We start from the raw sequence: 21,726 nt of genomic DNA, 5'->3' as shown, positions 1-21,726 counted from the left end.
TCTATATACTACCAGAACATTGCTATGTACCGATTTTCGTTAGCTCAATTTATTAATTTTTAGCCATGTGATTTTTTTAATTTAAATTCAATTAATTAACAGATAATGTATTATTAGTTTCAGAGGTAGACGTCAGTGATTCATCAGTCTTATATAACACCCAGCGCTCATTCCATCACGTGCGCTCCTTAATGCCCATCACCCGGTTACCCCATCCCCACACCCACCTCCCTTCCAGCAACCCTCAGTCTGCTTCCTATGATTAAGAGTCTCTTACGGTTTGTCTCCCTCTCTGATTTCGTCTTGTTTTATTTTTCCCTCCCCTATGCAACTCTGTTCTGTTTCTTAAATTCCCACATACGAGTGAGATCGTATAATTGTCTTATTTCGCTGAACATAATACCCTCCGGTTCCATCCACTTCATTGCAAATGGCAAGATTTCATTTTTTTGCTAGCTGAGTGGTATTCCATTGTATGTATATATATATATCAGCTCTTCTTTAGCCATTCCTCTGTCCATGGACATCTGGGCTCTTTCCATATTTTTAGCCATGTGATTTTTGTAGTCTTGTTTTCAGTTGGTAGAATATTACTGCATTGAGACACATTTGCCGCTTACACCTGGGTGTCAGTATAGAACTTAACTATTCTTACATGAGACAAGAATATCTTTCTGGTGCAGAACCACTTTGAGGTCCCTTTAAATAACTGTGTTATGAAAAGTACCTGTGAGTGTTTTCTTTCAAAATCTGTACTTGTAAGAGCTCCCTAGTGTAGACCCAAAGTTTCTCAGCGTTGGCACGGCAGACATTTGGGACCAGATAAGTATCCGTTGCGGGGGGCTGTCTTAACGCTTATCAGGCATTTAGCAGCATCCCTGGCTTCCACCCAGTAGAAGCCGGTAGATGGTTCCCCCACACACCAAACTGTGGCAGCAAAAAAGGTCTCCAGACCTTGCCAAATGTTCCCTGGGGAGTGGAAGCAAAACTGTCCTCAGATGGGAACTACAGCCATGGGGTTTTATATACCAGGAAATACGGTGATGGGGCGATCCTCTGAGAGGCTGCAAGGGTGCTGCTGGAAATTCTGACGGTGGCTGGCCCCACGCTGCTCACATCCTTGCGGGAGTACAGGGCAAAGCCAACGACAGCCTGTCCCACCGTGGCCCTTGGCATGTCTGAACCCACGGAAGAACAGCACAGGATGTTCTTGGTCCCCAAGCTGAAACTGCGCATTTGCTCAGTGTTTGCCATCAGCTGCAACAAACAGAGACAGGAGGAACCAGGAAGAAATTGCTACTCCGTGTTTGTAGGTTAATAGCCTAATTTCACCAGGGGCTTGGACACACGCGAGCAAAGGGAGGTGTGGGGTTACCTTGAGTAACAGATTTTTTTCATTTTTTCCAGAAGGAGAAGTTCCATTGCCAGGACAGCCCGCTGCCTCGTCCAGGAGGGGGTGACGGCTGAGGGAGCTGCTGGAGACCAGAGCTCGGCCTGAAGAGCAGCCACCTCCCTTCTTCCTCTTTGTCATCCTCTGTCCTCCCACGGCAGCCTGGGATGGGTGGACTTTGGTCCAGAAGAAAGGATCCTGAAAGCCCCTTATCCGTTTTCAGAATAAGGTGTGACATCCAAATCATGAGGAAGCAGCTCCCTGGGACCAAGGAGGCCTGCCTGTCCAGGGCTGATGACCCTGCTGAGCTGGCCGCCTCCGTTCCAATCGGGTCCCAGCAGTTTGGTGCTGTGCGCCCAGCAGCCAACTGCTGGATTTCTCTAGACCTCTGCTTCCTATAAAATGCGACTGGCGGTGGCAGCAACTGCAGGGGGCATACAGTCGGTGCTCAGTGAGGGCTGTTAATCTCATTATTGCCAAGGCCACCTACCCAGTACGTGGTCGATTCAAGGCTTGAAGTTAGATTGTCCGATCCCGGGTTCTTACCCTTGCCACGTGCCGGAGCCCCCTGGGATGCTTCTGAAGCCCAGGTCCCACAGAGGTGGTCATTTACTGGTCTGGGGAGCAGCCTGGGTGTGGAAGTTGTTCAAGTTCTCCAGGTGATCCTAACGGGTAGCCCGGGGCGGAGAACCTGTCTCCCGGCCACGTTGTAACTCAGGTGCGATCCAGTAAGTCGGGATCATAGAGTATTTGACCTTCTTTGGCTTGTGTCACTTAGCATAACGTCCTCCAGGTTCATCCACAGTGCAGCATGTGCCCAGATTCCTTCTTCTTTGTGCCCAAATTATACTCCATTGCACGTACACACTGTCTTTTCTTTATCTGTTGGGCACCGTTGATGGGCCTTTAGTTTGTTACCACCTGATACCACTTGACCTCAAGGACTCAGACTCAGGAACAGAAAATAGAATGTGGGTTGCCAGCAGCGGGGGGAAGGGAGAGGGGGACCTGGGGTTCAGGGGTACAGACTTCTGCTCATGCAGCTTTGAAAATGTCCTAGAGATCTCCTGCACACCAGTGTGCTTAGGGTGAAGGATAGCAGACACTCAAAACTTTAAGGAGGTAGATCTCCTATGTTTTATTTTTCACCACAATTAAAAAATTGGGTGGTTCAAAGAAGTGCTGAAGTCTCCAGAGTGGGCAGGGCCCCCGAAGAGCCAGACTGAATGAATCAGAAGGGGCTTCCTGGAGGAGGTGGTGGCTGAGCTGCCCACGGAGATGGGACCTTCTGGGAGGAGAGGCGCCAGGGAGTGGAAGCTTCCCAGGGGATAATGGGAGCCGCGGGCTGCTGGGAGCGCCAAGCAGGGATCTGGAGCCTTCGGCATGAACCGCAGACTTCGGAGCTCCAAGGAGTTGCCTGCTCCATACGCGTAGCAAGGCCTCTCCACCCCTGGGTGAGTTGACACAGTAACCAGAGTATCTATGAAGGATGATGACTCAGCCTTGCCTTCCAGCCTCCACCTTGCTCGTCTGGTTTTCTGGCAAGGGAGGCAGAGAAGCCCAGGGGGCAAGATGGGGCAAAATGTGGCAAAATGTGTGATTGGCCAGATGGTGCCAGCAGTTTGGCCTAATGTCTGTATCTTTGTATGTGAAAAAGTCTTTATAATTGCTGTTGGGAGAAAAGGGTTCCTTAAAGGGTCCGTAGCCTCGCTACCTTGCAATTCCCTGGGGGGAGCGGGGAGGGCATGCTGAGCTGCAGATTCCTTGGCTGCACCCCAGGCTTTTCGAGTCCGTCCCTCCAAGGCCTGGGGCCCGGGAATCTGCCATCTTAGCAAGCTCTCAGGGATTCGGATGGAAGGATGGTGGCGGGGCTTCAGGGTAGTCCGACCAAAACTGAGAAATTAAAAAAAAAAAAGGAAATCTCTTCTCCTACACGTGGTCTGCTGATTGTCATCATATCTGTTAACCATGTGGATATTTATTGCTTTCTTTTGGTGGCTAATTTGCAGTCCCCCTTGCTTTGGTGTCAACACCCCAGATTCCTTTTGGAGAATCATCTCTCCCTCCCTGTGGGCAATCTGATGGGCAGGTCAGTCAGGCGTCCTGTAGCATGTAACGCAAGCCAGACTAATCAACCTTTCTTTCTTAAACCCTCCTAGGCTCCGCGAGGGTGGAAAGCCCTGTTGGCATTTATTCCCTGAAGCAGGTGCATCTTATCTTTGCCCCCTTCTGAGCCTTCCCTTATAGACCCCACAGTTGTGTGAGCCACTGTAGGTCTCTCTCTCTCTCTCAGATCCCCCTGCTCCTTAAGTTCTGCTCTGCTTGACAACTCTGAAGGTCTCTCATTATCTGTATCTGCATGCTGCTGCAAAGTTCTGAAAAGCCTTGCTTCGTTTTTGTTGTGGGAATGGGGCAGAGCTGAAGTGGGGATGATAATGGGAGTCAGGGCTGTGCAGTTCATCTGCCACATTCAACTGAGTCCGCCCGAAAAGCTTCACGTTTTCATGGCAGACAACATAGAGAACGTTGCTTCTAGAATCTTACCGAGATGAGTCTTCTTCCCTTTGTGTTGGATTCAGCTTAAAGTAATTGACTTTAATCTATGTCAATCAACACTAACGTGACAAGGGCATGGAAGAAGGAAGGGGAGGAATGGGGAGGAAAGATGGTAAAACCCACCTGCAAAGGCTTCGTTTCTAAGTGGAACGGAAGCTCTGAAATCGAGAGCGGTCAGTCCGGGAAGGGCTTTTGAAAAGCCAACTGACTTCTGTGACAATTCCAGTTATAATTTGTGAATCAAGTTCAAAATCGAAATCAACTGAAAATAGCCAGAAAGAAAGCATTTTTCCTCTGCCTTTCTAGGCTTTTTTTTTTTTTTTTTTTGACTGGTCCAATAATCAAATGAACATAGGACAGATGAACAGGAGAAAAACAAATTTAATGAGTACATACTGGGACCCCACAAAGACAGGGAGACCCAAGGACAACCCAGGCAATTGAGGCTCACATGTCATCTTGAGCTAAGGAATGAGATAGGGTCCTGGGGCTTCGAAGCGGAGGAGGGTGACTCACAGGACAAGAAGAGCGAATGTTCGGTAATTAGATGTCTGACTTGCTGTACAAATAGGTCATTCAGATTAAAAAGCTCTCTCTTGGTAATAGCTCTCTTTCTGGGCCAGGCCCCCTATCTAAATTCTTCTAGGTAGTTTAAGGAAGAGGTAAAAGTTTTTCTGGAGTCTGCTGGGTCTGGATGGCCTTCAGCTCAAAATAATCGACATGGCCAAGGGGTGCATTTTTGGGGAGACTCGTTCTGAACCTCTTCAGAATCAATGTGGAGGTCTGGGAGGCAAGGACCATGTTGTAGCTAAGATATTAGGGTAACAGACTTGCCACACTGGTGCCATATTTCAAATATATTATCTTGTAGTGTTGTGACAATTGGCTTCAACACGAAAAGGACAAAAAGGTTTCAAATCAATTTCAGAAAGGTGGGGAAGAGGCATACTGCCACCTGGTGGCCAATTTTCCGAATCGTTCGCTCCGGACTTCTAGGGAAGAAATTTGTGACCTTGAACGTAAGAGGTGAAATGCAAACCTGCCAATGCCCTGGACATTTGGCTCTTGACCTGGGATAGATGCATCTCTATATTCAACTAAAATCTCAATTATGAACCAAAACAATTTGGTTTGGTCCGGTAAAAGTTCTCTTTTTTAAATCAGATACTCCCCAAAGAAGAGAACGATTCCAGTGATTTCTTTCACGGTCATTCGACAGTTTCCTCTGCCAAGTTATTCTTCCTGGAGGAAGGACTGTGTGCACATTTATTCTGCCCTCCTTACTGGCCTCAGGGCAGAGTAACTGGATCTGGAGGTCTGCCTGGCATATGCATCGAAGGTTCCCTGGAAAGCGTTCTTGATTCTCCTGCCCCTGGACATCACTTCCACGACCCCAGCCCAGCGGCTATCCTCGTGTTCTGACCATTGCAATAGACTTGTAATTAGTCACCCTGGTTCCCTGGTCTACCCACCACCCTCACCCATTCTCCAGTTTAGTTTCTACACGGCAAACAGAGAGATCTCCTCAACCTTCTCTGATCCTATTGCCATCTTGATTGAAATCTTCATTGGCGCTCCATGACTCCCAAGATAATGACCCAGCTTTCCTTTTTTAAGTTTTTATTTTAATTCTGGTACAGTTAACATACAATGTCATATTAGTTTCAGGTGTACAATATAGTGATTCAACAGTTCCATACATGACACAGTGCTCGTCACAAGTGCCCTCCTTCATCCCCATCACCCACCCCACCACCCCCTCCCCTCCAGTAACCATCAGTTTGTTCTCTATAGTGAAGGGTCTGTTTCTTGATTTGTGTCTCTTTTTTTTTCCCTTTGCTCACTTGTTTCTTAAATTGCACATGAGTGAAATCATTTGGTATTTGTCTTTCTCAGGATGATTTATTTCACTTAGCATTCCACTCTCTACCTCCCTCCATGTCATTGCAAATGGCAAGATTTCATTCCTTTTTATGGCTGAATAATATTCCACTATATATCTGTACCACCTCTTCTTTATCCATTCATCAGTCGATGGAACACTTGGGCTGTTTCCATAGTTCGGCTGTTGTAAATAATGCTGAGATAGTATGGAGGTTCCTCAAAAAGTTAAAAATAGAACTACCTAGAATCCAGTAGTCGCACTACTGGGTATTTACCCCCAAAATACAAACACTAATTCAAAGGGATACATGCACCCCTATGTTTATAGCAGCATTATATACAATAATGACCCAACTTCCTAACATGGACTACCAGTCTCTAACAGCGTCCCAGGTCCTGCTGCTGCCTCATAAACAAGCCCCAAATTTAGAGGCTTAGACAGCTTTTGTTTTGCTGTACTGTGGGTCAGGAATTTGAGTGGGGCTCAGCTGAACTATTTGTCTGATTCCCATGACTTCAGCTGGGGCGTTTGAAACCCAGGATCTGCTTCAAAGATGGCTTCTTCACTCACGGGCCTCCCCCCGCCACCATGTGGCATCTTGTCCTCAAAGGTCTCCTGAATGGGCTTCTTGCAGCAAGGTGATCTTGGGGTCGTTGCACTTTTTAGACAGTGGCTGGCTTCCAAGAAGCAGGAAGTAGAAGCTGCCAGGCCAGCTCCGAGAGGTGCCCTAGTATCGCTTCTGCTGTGTTCCATTGGTCAAAGCAGTCCTAGACCTGCCCAGAGTCAAGGAGATGGAGAGACAGACTGTCTTTCTGGATGGCGGGGAGGCAAGGCCGTGCTGCAGGAGACCAGGTGGCATGGGAGGTCCTCGACACTTGGCTGTCCATGCTCTAGCCCCTGCCAACCTCTGTAGGCCTCCCTGAACTACCCTGAACGACCTGCCTCTTGCAAATGTTCTTCTCTGTGCTCTTAACCTGGTGAGCTCTACCTGTTTTGCAGATCTCAGCTAAATCAGGATTTCCAGACCCTCCATGGACTGGAAGAGTTCAGCGATCCATTGTTTTGTCCCCCAACTTTTTATTTTGAAAAGTTTCAACCTACAGAAATGTTGCAAGAATAACATGACAGCCATACACTTTCCATTTAGATTCACCAACTGTTAACCTTGCGGTCATATTTGCTTTGAACTTTCTGTGTGTGTGTAAATATTTTAAACCATTTGTTAGTTGCAGACATCAAGGCATGGAGTTAAATGTGCATCTTTAACATGAACACAAACCTATTACCTATATAGTCTATAGTTGGGACTTTGCCAGTTGTCCAAATGATGTCCTCTAGAGCAGTTTTTCTAAATCCAGGATCCACTAAGAATCATGCACTGCATTTCATTGGCTCATGGGATCCCCTTAGACCCAAATCCTATTCCTTTAGAGGACTTTCTTGAGTGTGGGTTAAACCCCTTGACCTGGCACTAACCCTTCCAGCTGACATCCTTATGTCTTGCTCCTTCTCATCCTTCAAGCCTAAGTGCCTCCCCCTCCAAGAAGCTCTCCATGAGAAGCCTGTCTCACGTAGCCTCACCATCATGCTCCACCATATCTCCCTGCTCAGTTTCCTCGTGGATCATTGTGTCGCTCTCTGAAAATCCTGTGTGTTTACTTTTTACTTGTTAATGTCCTTAGGTCAGTTCCAAAAAGGCAGGGACAGTATCTACTTTTTTTTTTTTTTAAAGATTTTGTTTATTATTTATTTGAGAGTGAAAGCAGCTGAGCGAGCGAGCGAGAGAGAGAGGGAGCACGAGCTGAGAGGAGGGGCAGAAAGAGAGAGGGAGAAGCAGACTCACTGCTGAGCAAGGAGCCCGATGTGGGGCTCGATCCCAGGACCCTGAGACCATGACCTGAGCCGAAGGCAGACGCCCACTGACTGAGCCAGGCAGGCACCCTGGTATCTACTCTTGTTCTCCATGTTAGCCCCTGGCCTGGTGTCTGGCATATGGCACATGTTCAATAACTCCTTGATGAATGAATACATGAATATTCCACTGGGAAAATTTAATGAATTGGTGAAAACAATTTTGGGTTGGCTGAGCTTCATGTCCCAAACCTTTCCCATGTCATAAACCTCTTGGCACAACTGCTAAGTATTTCTCCTCTGTCTTGGGCTATAACCCAGCCTACGCACGCCTGGCCTCTATTTTGCTCAGAGGAATAAGCCCTGCCCATAAATTTACCAAACTGGTTTTATACAGAGCCCATTTGGCTGAAACAAGGTCCCATATCCTACTGCTGAATTACCCAAATATCTCTGCTTGCCACTTGTGGGTCCCTATCTGTGAGCAAGAGATGGGTGAGCAAGAGATGGGTGTCCCTAGCTATGGGACGATTTCTTTTTCATGGAGAGAGAAGCATAGTTTGCCCAATGGGAGCTGACCTCAAGCTGTGATGATCAGGTTCATTTGCAGACAGGCCAGAAAATACTCATGACCCCAAGTAATTACCCCCATGTGTGGCTTCCACCCCCTGTGCTGTATATGTACACTTTCTTCAAGGCACTCTGGACACCAGTCGCACAGATCGCTCCTACCATTAGGTACTCTTTCCCCCCAAGCTGAGTATTCCCTTGCATCCAAAGAGTTAAAACTCTATTATATTGCAAAAATCAAGTATCCTCTGTTTCTTGTGTTATCTTGGCTAAATCCATTCCATTCAACCTGTCCAACTGTACACACTAGACTCCCCCCAAATCCAGGGGAATAGAATTGGGTTGGAAATAGTCTTAACTGTAAGTCTTGAGTATAGAAATATTATCTTCACAGATCAGATGTTATTTCCCTCCATCGAAGGAAAAGAACTTCGACATGGGTCCCTGCCCCAGTGATTGGTAACAGCATCTACAGCTGTGTCCCTTGAGATCAGCCTTATTGAATCAACTTCCTGCAATCTTTAGAGGCTGAAGTGACAGAAATTCAGAGATTGACACTTTTACATATTACCCATTACCACAAATCCAGAGGGTGGAGTAAAATTGAATTAAAAAAAAGTCTGATAATGCAGCCCTAAAATCCAATTCCATCAGTTCCTATCTTTTGGCCTCGTATGAGATTTCTGTCGGGGGAGAGATGCAACTACCTGATACTTCTATCCATGAAGGAAACCCAAATATGCTCCTCGGGCATAAGGATGGTGTTGAGCCAAAGGCCACTGAGAAACAGTGGGCACAGGAAGACCTCTTTGCTTTCAGCCTTTCTGCCTAAAATCAGGGCATCCATTTCCATCTGTACTGTGTACTAGATCTTTCTTGTCCTTAGGCTGTCTCTCTTGTGGTGCCATGGATAACAGTTGAGATTCTTGCACTTTCCAAAAGGCAAGAAACATTAATGCTTCTTGAGACACCAGCCCTAAGATGCTTACTATCAGTCTTCCTCACTCATCCTATTATTTTGAAAGCTCTTGCTTTCAAGCCCTGTGCAGCCACCAACATTCCAGAAGATGTGCTGGTTGGGGATGCAGTTTCACTTTGGTGATGCACACCTAAATCTTGTTTATGGTGTCAAGTCTTCGGGCTTCGCTTGGCTCATACATGAATGTCTAGTCTGCATCCTCCCTGCAACGGTGTAATGGTCCTCTAAATGAAGCCCCTGTCCTGTGCCGCAGGATGCTCACCATTGCTCTGAGCCTGAAACCGGGCCTCACAGAGGGCAGCTCATCTCAAATTCAGTTCAGATCTGGCTTTTCCAGTGGTAATGTTTTATTTATTTATTTATTTATTTTTAAAGATTTTATGTATTTATTTGACAGAGAGAGACACAGCGAGAGAGGGAACACAAGCAGGGGGAGTGGGAGAGGGAGAAGCAGGCTTCCCGCCAAGCAGAGAGCCCGATGCAGGGCTCGATCCCAGGACCCTGGGGTCATGACCTGAGCCGAAGGCAGATGCCTAAAACGACTGAGCCACCCAGGCGCCCCTCCAGTGGTAATGTTTTAGAAGATAAAGACACAGGAGACTGAAAAATAATAGCTTTATTTATGACCAAAGATGTGAAGACATTTGTAAAATGCCAAAGAAAACCCCTCCTTGTTCAATTTTTGAAATCTCAGAGCCTCTAGGACTGAACATACACCACGTACCAGGAAAGAACGCCTCTGGCGGGCAGACTGTTCTTCACACTAACAGTTACGTTTGTTTTCTCAGCATCGCACTGGGCCGACTCACGCTTCTCCAGCGCGCCCGCTCGTTGAGCTTCTTGGGCGACCTGTGCTAGCCACAGCTTCACCTCAGTGCCCCTCAGACAGGGGTGTGCCCGGCACTCCCCTCTCGGGGTCCTTCAAGGCTCCTCCGAGGAACCACGGCAGCCGGGCGATGAACAGAGTAGCACCAAAGAATCAACCAATAAAAGCCAAAGCCTAAGGCAGACAACTCCATTTTCTGGAGCAGAAACAGTGGGTTGGATAATGCTTTTATAAGAGATTCTCTACGCTTTGTGTACATAGCACACAATGTTTAATTTTATTATATATATCTAAATATACAAACAGATTTAGGGAAAACCTCCAGACTCTTTCCCCAAGTGACTATAACCAAAAAAGAAAAATAAGGGAGAGGGCAAATTAATTAGATTTTGAACGGAATGAGAAGACACTTAGATTTTGAACGGAATGAGAAGACACTTATTTACATAAGATCTTGGTGAGATGCACCCCTGGGATGAGCCTGCCTCCTAAAGAGCGGATTTTTCACCGACCTGCACCCACCACCAACTGCGGATTGCCGGCAGAGGGAAGGGCGGCGGCTTCCACACTAGGGCTCTGGATGGAAGTGCGCAGCAGACCCCCAGTCAGCAGCGGTACTGTGCACAGCACTGCTCTGTGACCCGGGTCCGCCAGAGCGTAGGCTGTAGAACATAGCCGCTGGAAGTACTTACTGAACGCAAATCAGAAATTCATGAAAATGAGAGGCCTCTGACAACATAGGGAAGAGAACTGTCCCTGTACAAAGGGTTCACAATCTCAACTGGCCCTTTAAGATGGCAAACAGTGTTAGAGAACGTTGTAAACCAACAACTCAAATATGAAAACGAAACAGTGCTGTACAATATCTAATTACTCAAGACTTTTAGGTAAGATTTTCAGAAAACCCAGGGATAGATTTTATGTCACAAAATGGTCCATATCGCCCAAAAATGTCTTTTGATCGGACAGTAAAATAGTATTTGTTGGAAGCTAAAAATTGAGATAAAGTACAGGCCATTGGGAGTGGCAAAGCTTTAATTTCTCCAATTTTCTTCCAAATCAACTTATTGTTCGGGTTCTCATGGCAGAGGAAGAGGTGATAGCTTTCCACGGGAGCGCACTTGGGATTGATTTTGGTGATGTTCCAAGTCAGGGCAATGCCCCTGGGTCTCAGCACCCGTTTCACTTTGAGCTCAGGCTTCTGGGGAGGAAGTGTGTCTCGGATTTTGTCTACCAGTTCAGGTAGTAGTGGTGGTGGCTCTGGGAGAGGTGGCAAGTGTTCAAAGGACTCAAGAACCTAGAAAGACATTTATAAAGTTTAGCAAGCTGGACTGGCAGGTTTGATTAAAGTGCTCAACTGCAGTCTAAATAAACTTCCGGTTCTTTGATCCATTTATCAAAATTTTAAGAACAAAAGGATGTTTCAGGAATATGTGGGGCTGGATCCAGTCTTTTTTTTTTTTTTTTTTTTTTAAAGATTTTATTTATTTATTTCAGAGAGAGAGAGAATGAGAGATAGAAAGCATGAGAGGGAAGAGGGTCAGAGGGAGAAGCAGACTCCCTGCTGAGCAGGAAGCCCGATGTGGGACTCGATCCCGGGACTCCAGGATCATGACCTGAGCCGAAGGCAGTCGCTTAACCAACTGAGCCACCCAGGCGCCCTGGATCCAGTCTTTTTAAGCATAAGCTGCTTTTGGCATTAAGATTTCTACACTCTGGAATACCACTAATCCAGAATGGATTAGGTCCCAGACACTCTGGATATTCCATCTCATTTCCAAATTGTGTCCCCAAACATTTTGCTGATTTTCACGAAAAGTGTGAGTGTACAAGAATACCCATTTCCCTCCACCTTCATCAACAATGGCTACTACTCTTAAAAATCTTTTGTTGGGTAAAAAAAATATACATATTTAACCTCCAGAGTTTCTGGAAAAGTCAAACTATTTTGATTCCATAAATAAGTAGATACATAATACCACATTTTTAAAAAGTACAAGCTGAAATGTGACCCAAATGTTTCTGGGTAAGTACAATGGGTACTTCCACTTAATTGAGAATGCATATCCTTTGACAGAGCATTTCTGATCCATACCTGGGCTGCATTCTGTGCCACTGGGGTTGTCTCTTTTGAGATCAAAGCAGTGTTTGTAGGTGACTTGATGGAGGATGCTGAACTTTCTGTGAACACAAGGTTTGAGAAGTAAAATTTAACTGCAATCATCAATTCCATAGCCTTTAAGCAAAACTAGTTTACATCTTAGGTGGTAATTAAATATGAACTAAAATTATAAAACTGTAAAATAAGATGATACACTTTTGATAAAAGTTCAAGACCTAGGACACCTGGGTGGCTCAGTCGGTGAAGCGTCTGCCTTCAGCTCAGGTCATGATCCCAGGGTCCTGGGATCAAGTACCATTATCAGGCTCCTTCCTTGCTCAGCCGGGGGCCTGCTTGTCCCTCCCTCTCTACCCCTCCCTCTGCTTGTGTGCTTGCTCTGTCAAAATAAATAAAATCTTAAAAAAAAAAGTTCAGGACCCAAAGGTACCAAATATAATTTCCTTTCAATGTGACAAAAATTGCCCTCTTAAGATAAACACTTAAGTCATTACGTCACCTGGAACTAGGAAAAATTATACACGGGAGAGGGATCCTTGCTCAGCATTCTTAGAGGTGCCTTATGCTCTCTTAGGTCAACAGGATGCTTGCAAACACAGAGCCATTTACAATCCAGTATAAATATGTGACACACGCAAGTCCTGGGAATTCAAACTAAATATCAGGCAGTCTGGGGGTTAAAGGAAGCTCTGCTGCTGAGGGTGTGTTAGCCTCCAGGCAATCAGATATCCAGCTGACCTTGAACAACACTGGCTTGAACTGCGTGGGTCCACTTATACATGGATGTTTTTCACTAAATGCGGTACAGTACTGTTAATCTCTTTTTTCTTCCTCATGATTTTAAGAACATTTTTTCTCTAGCTTACTTTATTGTAAGAAAACAGTATATAATATGTATAACATACAAAACAGATGTTAATGGACTGTTTAGGTTATTGGTAAGGTTTCTGGTCAACAGTTGGCTGTTAGTAGTTAAGTTTTGGGGGAATTGATAGTTATAGGCAGATTTTCAACTGCATGTGGGGTTGGTCTCCCTAACCCCCATGTTGTTGAGGGTCAACTTTAAATTGTGGACTGTGGTAAGGGAGAGGGGAGGGAGGAGGGCCAAACGGGAGAATGGGAGAGAGATGGTGAGGGGAAGAAAGGAAAGGGAAAAAGAGAAAATGTGGGCTAAGGCGGAGGAAGAGGGTTGAAGTAGGTGTAAGAATGGTCTGAAAACAACTGGGGAGAGGCTACCTGGGGGGGTGGTAAGAAACGGGGCCTCCTGTTGGAAAGCAGTAGGGCCAAGGAGCTAAAAACTTCACAAGTCTGAATGCATCTAATAAGCGTCAAAACCATCTTGATCTACTATGTGTGCAATGACAGAACTGTTTAATATAATTCTGAATCTCCCCAAACAAAATTTCTTTTATTTGTATTTTTCTTCTGACTCACAAAGATAATCAAGATTCTGCATTGTGTTTCAAAGTTAATTCATTAGTCAATTTATTTACCGGTGGTAAAAAACCTGTTTGAGTTGTAATGACCTTCCGGTTTTAACTTTAAGGGAGTCTGTAACAGGCTTTCTAACTGGTTTACTTCACTAGAGCTAGGTCTGCGAGATCGTAACTGTCAGGTTCATCACCACAGGAGAGCGGACACAGATAACCTCCAGTGAATGACACACAAACATTCCAACAGACAGAAGCCCCTATAACACTGCTTCTCTCAAGGTGGTAAGTCAGCTGGCCCTTAAAATAGGGAAAGACAGGAATGCGACTTGAGGATAAGAGGAGGCAACACAGGACTTTGGTCCCAAACCAGTTCCTGTTTATCTCCTGTGTGTCCTCAGAGCCAGCACCTTGTAAGCACTCTCTGCCTTTACCCTCATCTGTCTACAAACGAAGAAGGATTTCTTCAGGGCTTTGAATATTCAAAGCAGGAGTAGCCAGGTCCCCATCATTTTAGGGTTGCTCATTCGACTGCTAGGTGACAACTGCAGCCTCTGGTTTCAACTCAATTTTCTGATGTTCGACCTTCCAGATCCTCTGCTGCATGTATATGCTTACGTAGACACAAAGAGTCACCATGTACATATGTATAATATAAAAGTGGTTTTTAAAATTTGGATTTTTAAATGAACTATCTAGATATAATTTATATACAGTAAAAATGTACCCATTCTAAATGTGCGATTCTGAGTTTTGACAAATGTACCCCTGTGAAACCATCACCAAAATCAAGACACAGAATGTTACCATCAGCCCACAAGTCCTTCAGTGTCCCTCCCCGGTGGATCTCTCTCACCCCTGGCCCCGTGAAACCACAGGTCTACTGTCACTAAAGACTAGATCCGACTTTTCTAGAATTTCATATAAATCAAATCATACAGTATATAGAATTCTTTGGCCCAGCATAATGTTTCTGAGATGCATCCATATTGCATATAAAAACATTTTGTTCATTCTTTTTTATCTATTATTTTTAAAAGATTTTATTTATTTCTTTGACAGAGTACAAGCAGGGGAGCAGCAGGCAGAGGGAGAGGGAGAAGCAGGCTCCTTGCTGAGCAGGGAGCCCAATGCAGGACTCGATCCCAGGACCCCAGGATCATGACCTGAGCCGAAGGCAGATGCTTAACTGACTTGAGCCACCCAGGCGCCCCTGTTCATTTTTCTAAAGTAAGCTCCATGCCCATTGTGGGGCTGGAACTCATGACCCCGAGATCAGGAGCCACATGTTCCCCCGACTGAGCCAGCCAGGCACCCCATATTGTGCTGATGTTTATTGCTGAGTAATATTTAGCGGTTACAGATATGCCACAACCAATTTATCCATTTGTCGGCTGATGGACATTTTGTACTTTTTCCAGTTTGGGGCCGTTATGAATAAAGTTGCCATAAACAGTGGTGTAGAAGTCTGTGTAGATACAGGTTTTCAGTTCTCTTGGGTAAATACCTAAGATGGGAATGACAGTGTCCTATGGTAAGGGTATAGTTAATGTTTTGAGGAACGGTTGAGCCACTTCAGAAGTGGTTGTACCACTTTACATTCCTACCACCAAAGCATGAGAATTGCTCCACATCCTGCCAACACTGTGTATTTTCAGTTCTTTTCATTTCTAGCCGTTCCTGATAGCTATATGGGGTCTCATTATGGCCTTCATTTCCCCAGTGAGCGACAATGATGAGGATGTTTTCTTGTGCCTATTTGCCGTCCCCACATCTTCTACGGCAAAGTGTCATCTACTTGCTTTGGGTTTAATTTGCTCTTTTTTCCTAGCATCTTAAGATAGAAGCTTTGATTGTTAATTTTAGATTTGTTTTTTTCTACTATAAACATATAATGCTAGTCATTTCCCTCTAAGCACTGCTTTATCTACATCCCTCAAATGTTGCTGTGTTTCCATTTTTATTCAGTTAAAAATATTTTTAAGTTTCCCTGTTGATTGCTTTGGCTCATGGGTTATTTAGAAATGTGTTTAGCCTCCAAATACCTGGGGATTTTCCAGCTATTTCTTTTTTGGGGGGGGGTTTCCTTTTTTTAAATTTTAAGTTGAATTAATTAACAATATAGTGTATTATTAGTTTTAGAGTTCAGTGATTCATCAGTGCATACAACACCCGTGCTCATTCCATCACGTGCCCTCCTTCATGCCCACCACCCAGTCACCCCATCCCCCCCCCACCTCCCCTCCAGCAAGCCTGTTTCTTTCCTATGCTTAAGAAGTCTCTTATGGTTTGTCTCTCTCTCTGGTTTCATCTTGTTTTATTCCTCCCAGGTTTTTGTTTTTTTTTTTTTAACTAACCAGAATCATGCTGTATGTATTGTTCATGTGCTTTTTGGAGATGTTCTCAGCCTAGCACACTCCTTTTATCCATTCTGTATTCCACAGAAATAGATGTTTGGGTTGCTTCATTCTGCTGTTATAATAATTCCCACTTTTGTGCACAAACTTGGGTACAAGGGCTGAAATTTGAGGGGAACAGTGTCAATTTGAGCCCTTGGCAATCTGAGGTGAAGGTGTGTTGACTTGGCATTTAGCAGGTGGAACGCCGTGCACACTGACTCGGGCAGGAGGGCGGCTGGACTGTGAATTTTGGACCCACAGGCCGATGGCATCGTGTGTGACAGGGACGTGGCTGGTTTTGCTTTTAATTTTTGTTTTTCTGGGAAACTTGATCTCTCCCTCTATTCTAAATGAAAGCCTTGCTGGATAGAGTATTCTTGGCTGTAGATTTTTTCCTTTTAGCAGTTGGAATCTATCATGCTACTTTCTTCTGGCCTGCAGAGTTTCTGCTGAAAAACCCACTGATAGCCATATGGGGTTTCCTTTGTATGTACCTGCTTTCCTTTCTCTTGCTGCTTTTAAAATTCTCTCTTTCTCACTATTTTTGGCCGTCTTATTTACTTTGTGTCTTGGTGCACCTCTTTGGGTTGGTTTTGTTGGGGGCTCTCTGTGCCTCCTGGATCTGGATTTCTCTTTCCTTCCCCAGATTCAGTATGTTTTCAGCTATTATTTCTTCAGACAAATCTTCTGCCCCCTTTCCTCGCTCTTCTCCTTCTGGGATCCCTATCATTTGACCGTTAGGCCTAACAGCGTTGCTCAGTTCCCTGGGTCTATTTTCATTTTGCGTATTTTTCCCCCCCTCTCATCTGCTCAGCTTGATTGCTTTCCATGACTCTGTCCTCCAGGTGGCTGGTCCTTTCTTCTACTTCCTCTTGCTTGCTATTTATTCCAGATGGTCTATTTTTATTTCCATTTAGTAAATCCAATAGCTCCAACTGGTTCTTTTTTACGTCTCCTAGCTCTTGGTGGAGGGTCTCAAGGAAGTCCTGCAGTCCTTCCTCAATTCCAGCGAGAATCTTTATGAGCGTTGCTTTAAATTCGCTATCAGACATATTACTTATCTCCGTTTCGCTTAGGTCTCCTGCTCTGATTTTGTCCTTTGATTTGGGACACATTCCTCTGTCTCCTCATTCTGTCTCTTGCGTTGTCTGTTTTTCTGTGTTAGGAAAGTCAGCTACGTCTCCTGCACTTGAAAGTAGTGGCTCTATGAAGAAGAGGTCCTGCAGTGCAATGTCTATTCCCCAGAACCTGGTGCTTCAGGGGGTGTCTCCTATGTGTGTTGCTCCAGGGGCTGTCCTACCATTGTGGCTGGGATGTGTTTGCCTTCAGTCCTGTTGTCTGCGATGGCTCCCTGCCTGTTGTGGGCAGAGTCTGGTGCCCGTGGTGTTAGTGGGCTGCTCCGGGGCTGCCTCGGGCTTGAGTCGAGTCAGACCAGGTGTTTGCCAGAGATGCAGTAGCACCAAACTGCAGGCACTGTCCCTGTGTCGTCCCTGGAGAAGCTTTTGTTGGTGGGTGGGGCCTGCAGTCAGACCAGCTGCCTGCCCTCAGCCCACTGCTGGGGTCACAGTCAGATGGGTGTGTGGTTATCTTCCCCTCTCCCTGGGGGCAGGACTCACTCTGGAGCGGTGCTGACCTTGTCTGGGCCACGCACACACTGCCAGGCTTGTGGTACCGCTTTGACGGGATCTTGCCAAAAGTGATCAGAGAGGGTGGATCTGCTTCGCTGTGGCCTCTTGTCTATGCCGGGCTGCGGAGTCTGTTCTGCCAGTTTTTGGGCTGCTTTTTGGGTTATTTATGCCGACGTGGGTGCTCTCTAGGCGGCCACGCGGTAAGAGGTCAGCCCAGGGACGTCCTACTCTGCCATCTTTCCAGGAGCCTCTGCTCCCAGCTATTTCTATTACTGATTACTAATTTAATTCTGCTGTATCAGAGAACATACTCTGTAGGATAATAATCCTTTTAAATATACTGAGACTAGAGGCACCTGGGTAGCTCAGTAGGTTAAGTGTCTGACTCTTGATTTTTGGCTTAGGGCACGATCTCAGGGTCCTGAGATCGAGCCCTGCATCAGGATCTGTGCTGATTGTGGAGCCTGCTTAAAATTCTCTTCCTTTCCCTTTGCCCTTCCCCACCACTGGCTTGCTTGTGCTCTAAACACACACACACACACACACACACACACACACACACACACACACTCTCTCTCTCTCTCTCTCTCTCTCTCTCTCTCTCTCTCTCTAGTTTTGCAGTCCAGAACCCAACCTATCTTACTGCTTGTTTCATATGCATTTAATGAGAATGTGTACTCTGCTGTGGTTGGATTGAGTGCTCTACAAATGTCAAGTAGGTTAAGTTGGGTTGGTAGTGTTGCTCAGGTTTTATAACTTCAGTTTCTGTCTGCATACCCTACCAATTACTGAGAATGGAGTGATGGAACCTCCAATTATAATTGTTTATTTTTCTATTTATCATTTCATCCTATCAGTTTTTGCATCAGGAATTTTGAAATTTTACAATTACATGCATACACATGTAGGTTTCCTTGGGTCTTCCTAATGAAATGACTTATCATTATGAAATTTTTTAAAAATTAATTTCAGAAGTAGAATTTAGTGATCCATCAGTTGTAATATAACACCCAGTGCTCATTACATCACGTGCCCTCCTTAATGCCCATCACCCAATTATCCCTTCCCCACACCCACCACCCCTCCAGCAACCCTCGGTTTGTTTCCTAGAGTTCAGCATCTCTTATGGTTTGCCTCCCTATTTTCCTCTTATTTTATTTTTCCTTCCCTTCCCCTATGTTCATCTGTTTTTGTTTCTTAAATTCCACATAAAAGTGAAATCATATGGTATTTCTCTTTCTCTGACTGACTTATTTCACTCAGCATAACACCCTCTAGTTCCATCCACATCGTTGCAAATGGTACGATTTTGTTCTTTCTGATGGCTGAGTAATATTCCATTGTGTATATATACACCACATCTTCTTTATCCATTCATCTGTCGATGGACATCTGAGCTCCTTCCATAGTTTGGCTATTGTGGACACTGCTGCTATGAACACTGGTGGGCATGTGCCCCCTTTGAATCACTATGTTTGTTTCCTTTGGATAAATACCCTGTAGTGCAATTGCTGGGTTGTAGGGTAGCTGTATTTTTAACTTTTTTCCGGAGTGGCTGCAGCAGTTTGCATTTCCATCAACAGTGTAAGAGGGTTCCCCTTTCTCTATATCCTCGCCAACATCTGTTATTTCCTGACTTGTTAATTTTAGCTATTCTGACCAGTGTGACGTGGTATCTCACTGTGGTTTTGATTTGTATTTCCCTGATGCCAAGTGATGTTGAGCATTTTTTCATGTGTCTGTTGGCCACTTGAAATGGTCTTCTTTATCTCTGGTAATATTCCTTGTTTTGAAGTGTTTTTACAATAACACAGTCCCTCCAGCTTTGTCATGATTAGTATTTGCATGCTTTTGCCTAGTTGTCTTCTTCCATCCTTTTAATTTTAACCTATGCATATATTTATATTTAAAGTGCATCATATAATTATCATGCAGTTGGGTCCTGTTTTTTTTTTTTTTCTATCCAGTCCAACAATGTCTGCTTTTTAATGTTAGACCACTTACGCTTATTCTAATTATCAATATGGTAAGGTTTAAATCTACCGTCTTGTCTTTTGTTCTCTATTAGTCTCATTTGTTCTTTGCATTTTCTTGTGACTTCTCTTGGATTATGTAAAAAATTCCATTTTACCTTCACTAGTATTAGCTAGACTTCCACTTAAAAAAATTATTGCTCTAGGCATTACCATATGTATCTTTAATAACTTATGAGTCTGTCTTCAAATAACATACTAGTCATATAATGTGAGACCCTCACGGACAGCATATGTCCATTCCCCTGATCATCTTACATACCACTGCTGTCATGTTAACTTCTATATGTTATAAGCTCTACATTATGGTGTTACATTCCTTCATGCAGACCCACTTTCTGTCTGATACCATGTTCATTTTGCTTGAAGAACTTCCTTTATTTTTTTGAAGATTGATTTATTCTAGACAGAAAGAGAGCATGAGTGGGAGGGGCAGAGGGAGAGGGATAGAGAATCTCAAGCAGACTCCGGCCAAACACGGAGCCCCACGTGGGGCTTGATCTCACGATCCTGAGATCATGACTTGAGCTGAAGCCAAGAGTTGGATGCTCAACCAACGGTACCACCCAGGTGCCTCTATTTTTGATAATTAAGGTTTGCTGACAGCAAATTCTATATGAAAAAGACTTTTTTTTTTTTAAAGATTTTATTTATTTATTTGAGAGAGAGAGAGAGCACATGAGAGTGGGGAGAGTCAGAGGGAGAATCAGACTCCCTGCTGAGCAGGGAGCCCGATGCGGGACCCGATCCCGGGACTCCAGGATCATGACCTGAGCCGAAGGCAGTCGCTTGACCAACTGAGCCACCCAGGTGCCCCTATATGAAAAAGTCTTAATTTTGCTTTCACTTTTGAAAGATACTTGGTGAATATAGAATTTTAGGTTAAGGATTTTTTTTTTTACCCTAGCCTTTCAATGATGTCTTTTGACTTTCATTTGGTTTATATCATTCCAATTGAGAAAACTGTGAATTCTTTGTTCTTCTCTATGTTTTAGGGTATGAAAACATTTTTTTCTTGAAAAAAAATTTTGTTCTGTTTTCTGTTTGCTTTTAAGATTTTTCTTTTTATCACTGGTTTTCAGGAATGGATTATGATGTACCTTGATACGGTTTTCTTTGTATTTATCCTGCTTGGAATTTAGGTTTGTACTTTTCCTTAAATTTAGAAGACTTCTGACCATACGTGTATGTTGGAGCACTTGATGTTATCCCACAGTTCATTAAAAGTCTGATTCCTTTTTTCCAGCCTTTTTCCTTTTCCCTTTTAAATCCTTCTTTAATTTGGATAGTTTCTTTCCAAACTATTTGGTCAGGTACTATTTCTTCCAGTTTACCAATTTGTTTTCCTTCTTCATTGTCTAATATGCTGATTATATTCCATCCATAACTTTAAGTATTTTCTTTTTTTAAATTTGGTTCTATTTTGTATCTTTTATTTCTCTTACTATGTTCCTGTTCACTTTTTATCTTTGAGCATATATGTATTTTTTTTAACTTTTAAAATTATATTTATGTAATCTCTGCCCCCAGTGTCGGGCTCAAACTCACAACCTCAAGATCAAGAGTTGCATGCTTTACTGACTGAACCAGCTGGGTGCCCTTTTGAGCATATTTCTATCAGCTCTTTCAAAGTTCTTGTCGGTTAATTCTGTCATCTCTGTCATCTCTAAGTTTGTTTCTATTGACTGATTTTTCTCCTGGTTATGGATTCCATTTTTTGGTCTCTGTATCTCTAGTGATTTTTTTTTACTGGATGATGGATATTATAAATTTTAAATGGTTGTGTGTTGAATTCCATTCTCTTCTTTTAACAGAACACAGTGGGCTATGCGATAAGCTATCGAGTTATATGTAGTTCAGCTCAATCCTTTCAAAGCTTGTTTTTTGGTTTTATTAGGGTAAGGCTACAGTCGCCTTTGTTCTCAGATGAGTTTATACCCAGATGTTCAGTAAGAATCTGCCACTACAGCTGGTCAGAACTGAAACATTTCCCACCTCTTAGCATAAAGCTCTTTGGTCATTCTTTGCCAAGATTTATGGGATTTTACTCTATGCATGTG

At 44.2% G+C, this 21,726-nt stretch overlaps 1 protein-coding gene across 3 annotated transcripts in view; it reads right to left on the bottom strand.

Annotated features, from left to right (window-relative positions):
• Positions 1–9,835: 9,835 nt before the first annotated feature.
• ATF7IP2 (activating transcription factor 7 interacting protein 2) overlaps positions 9,836–21,726 on the bottom strand; it is a 59,045-nt gene continuing 47,154 nt past the window's right edge. For all 3 annotated transcript variants that reach the window (XM_027613673.2, XM_027613672.2, XM_027613674.2), the window contains 2 exons: positions 12,153–12,238; positions 9,836–11,354 (listed from right to left, as the gene is read on the bottom strand). In XM_027613673.2, the coding sequence (XP_027469474.2) occupies positions 10,941–11,354; positions 12,153–12,238 (500 nt within the window). In that variant the 3' untranslated portion in view covers positions 9,836–10,940. The remainder of the gene's footprint in view (positions 11,355–12,152; positions 12,239–21,726) is intronic.

The sequence above is a fragment of the Zalophus californianus genome, chromosome 10 (genome assembly GCF_009762305.2).
Source record: "Zalophus californianus isolate mZalCal1 chromosome 10, mZalCal1.pri.v2, whole genome shotgun sequence".
Classification (NCBI taxonomy): domain Eukaryota; kingdom Metazoa; phylum Chordata; class Mammalia; order Carnivora; family Otariidae; genus Zalophus; species Zalophus californianus.
The sequence above is the reverse complement of the archived record's forward strand: the minus strand, read 5'-3'. Positions and strand labels throughout refer to the sequence as shown.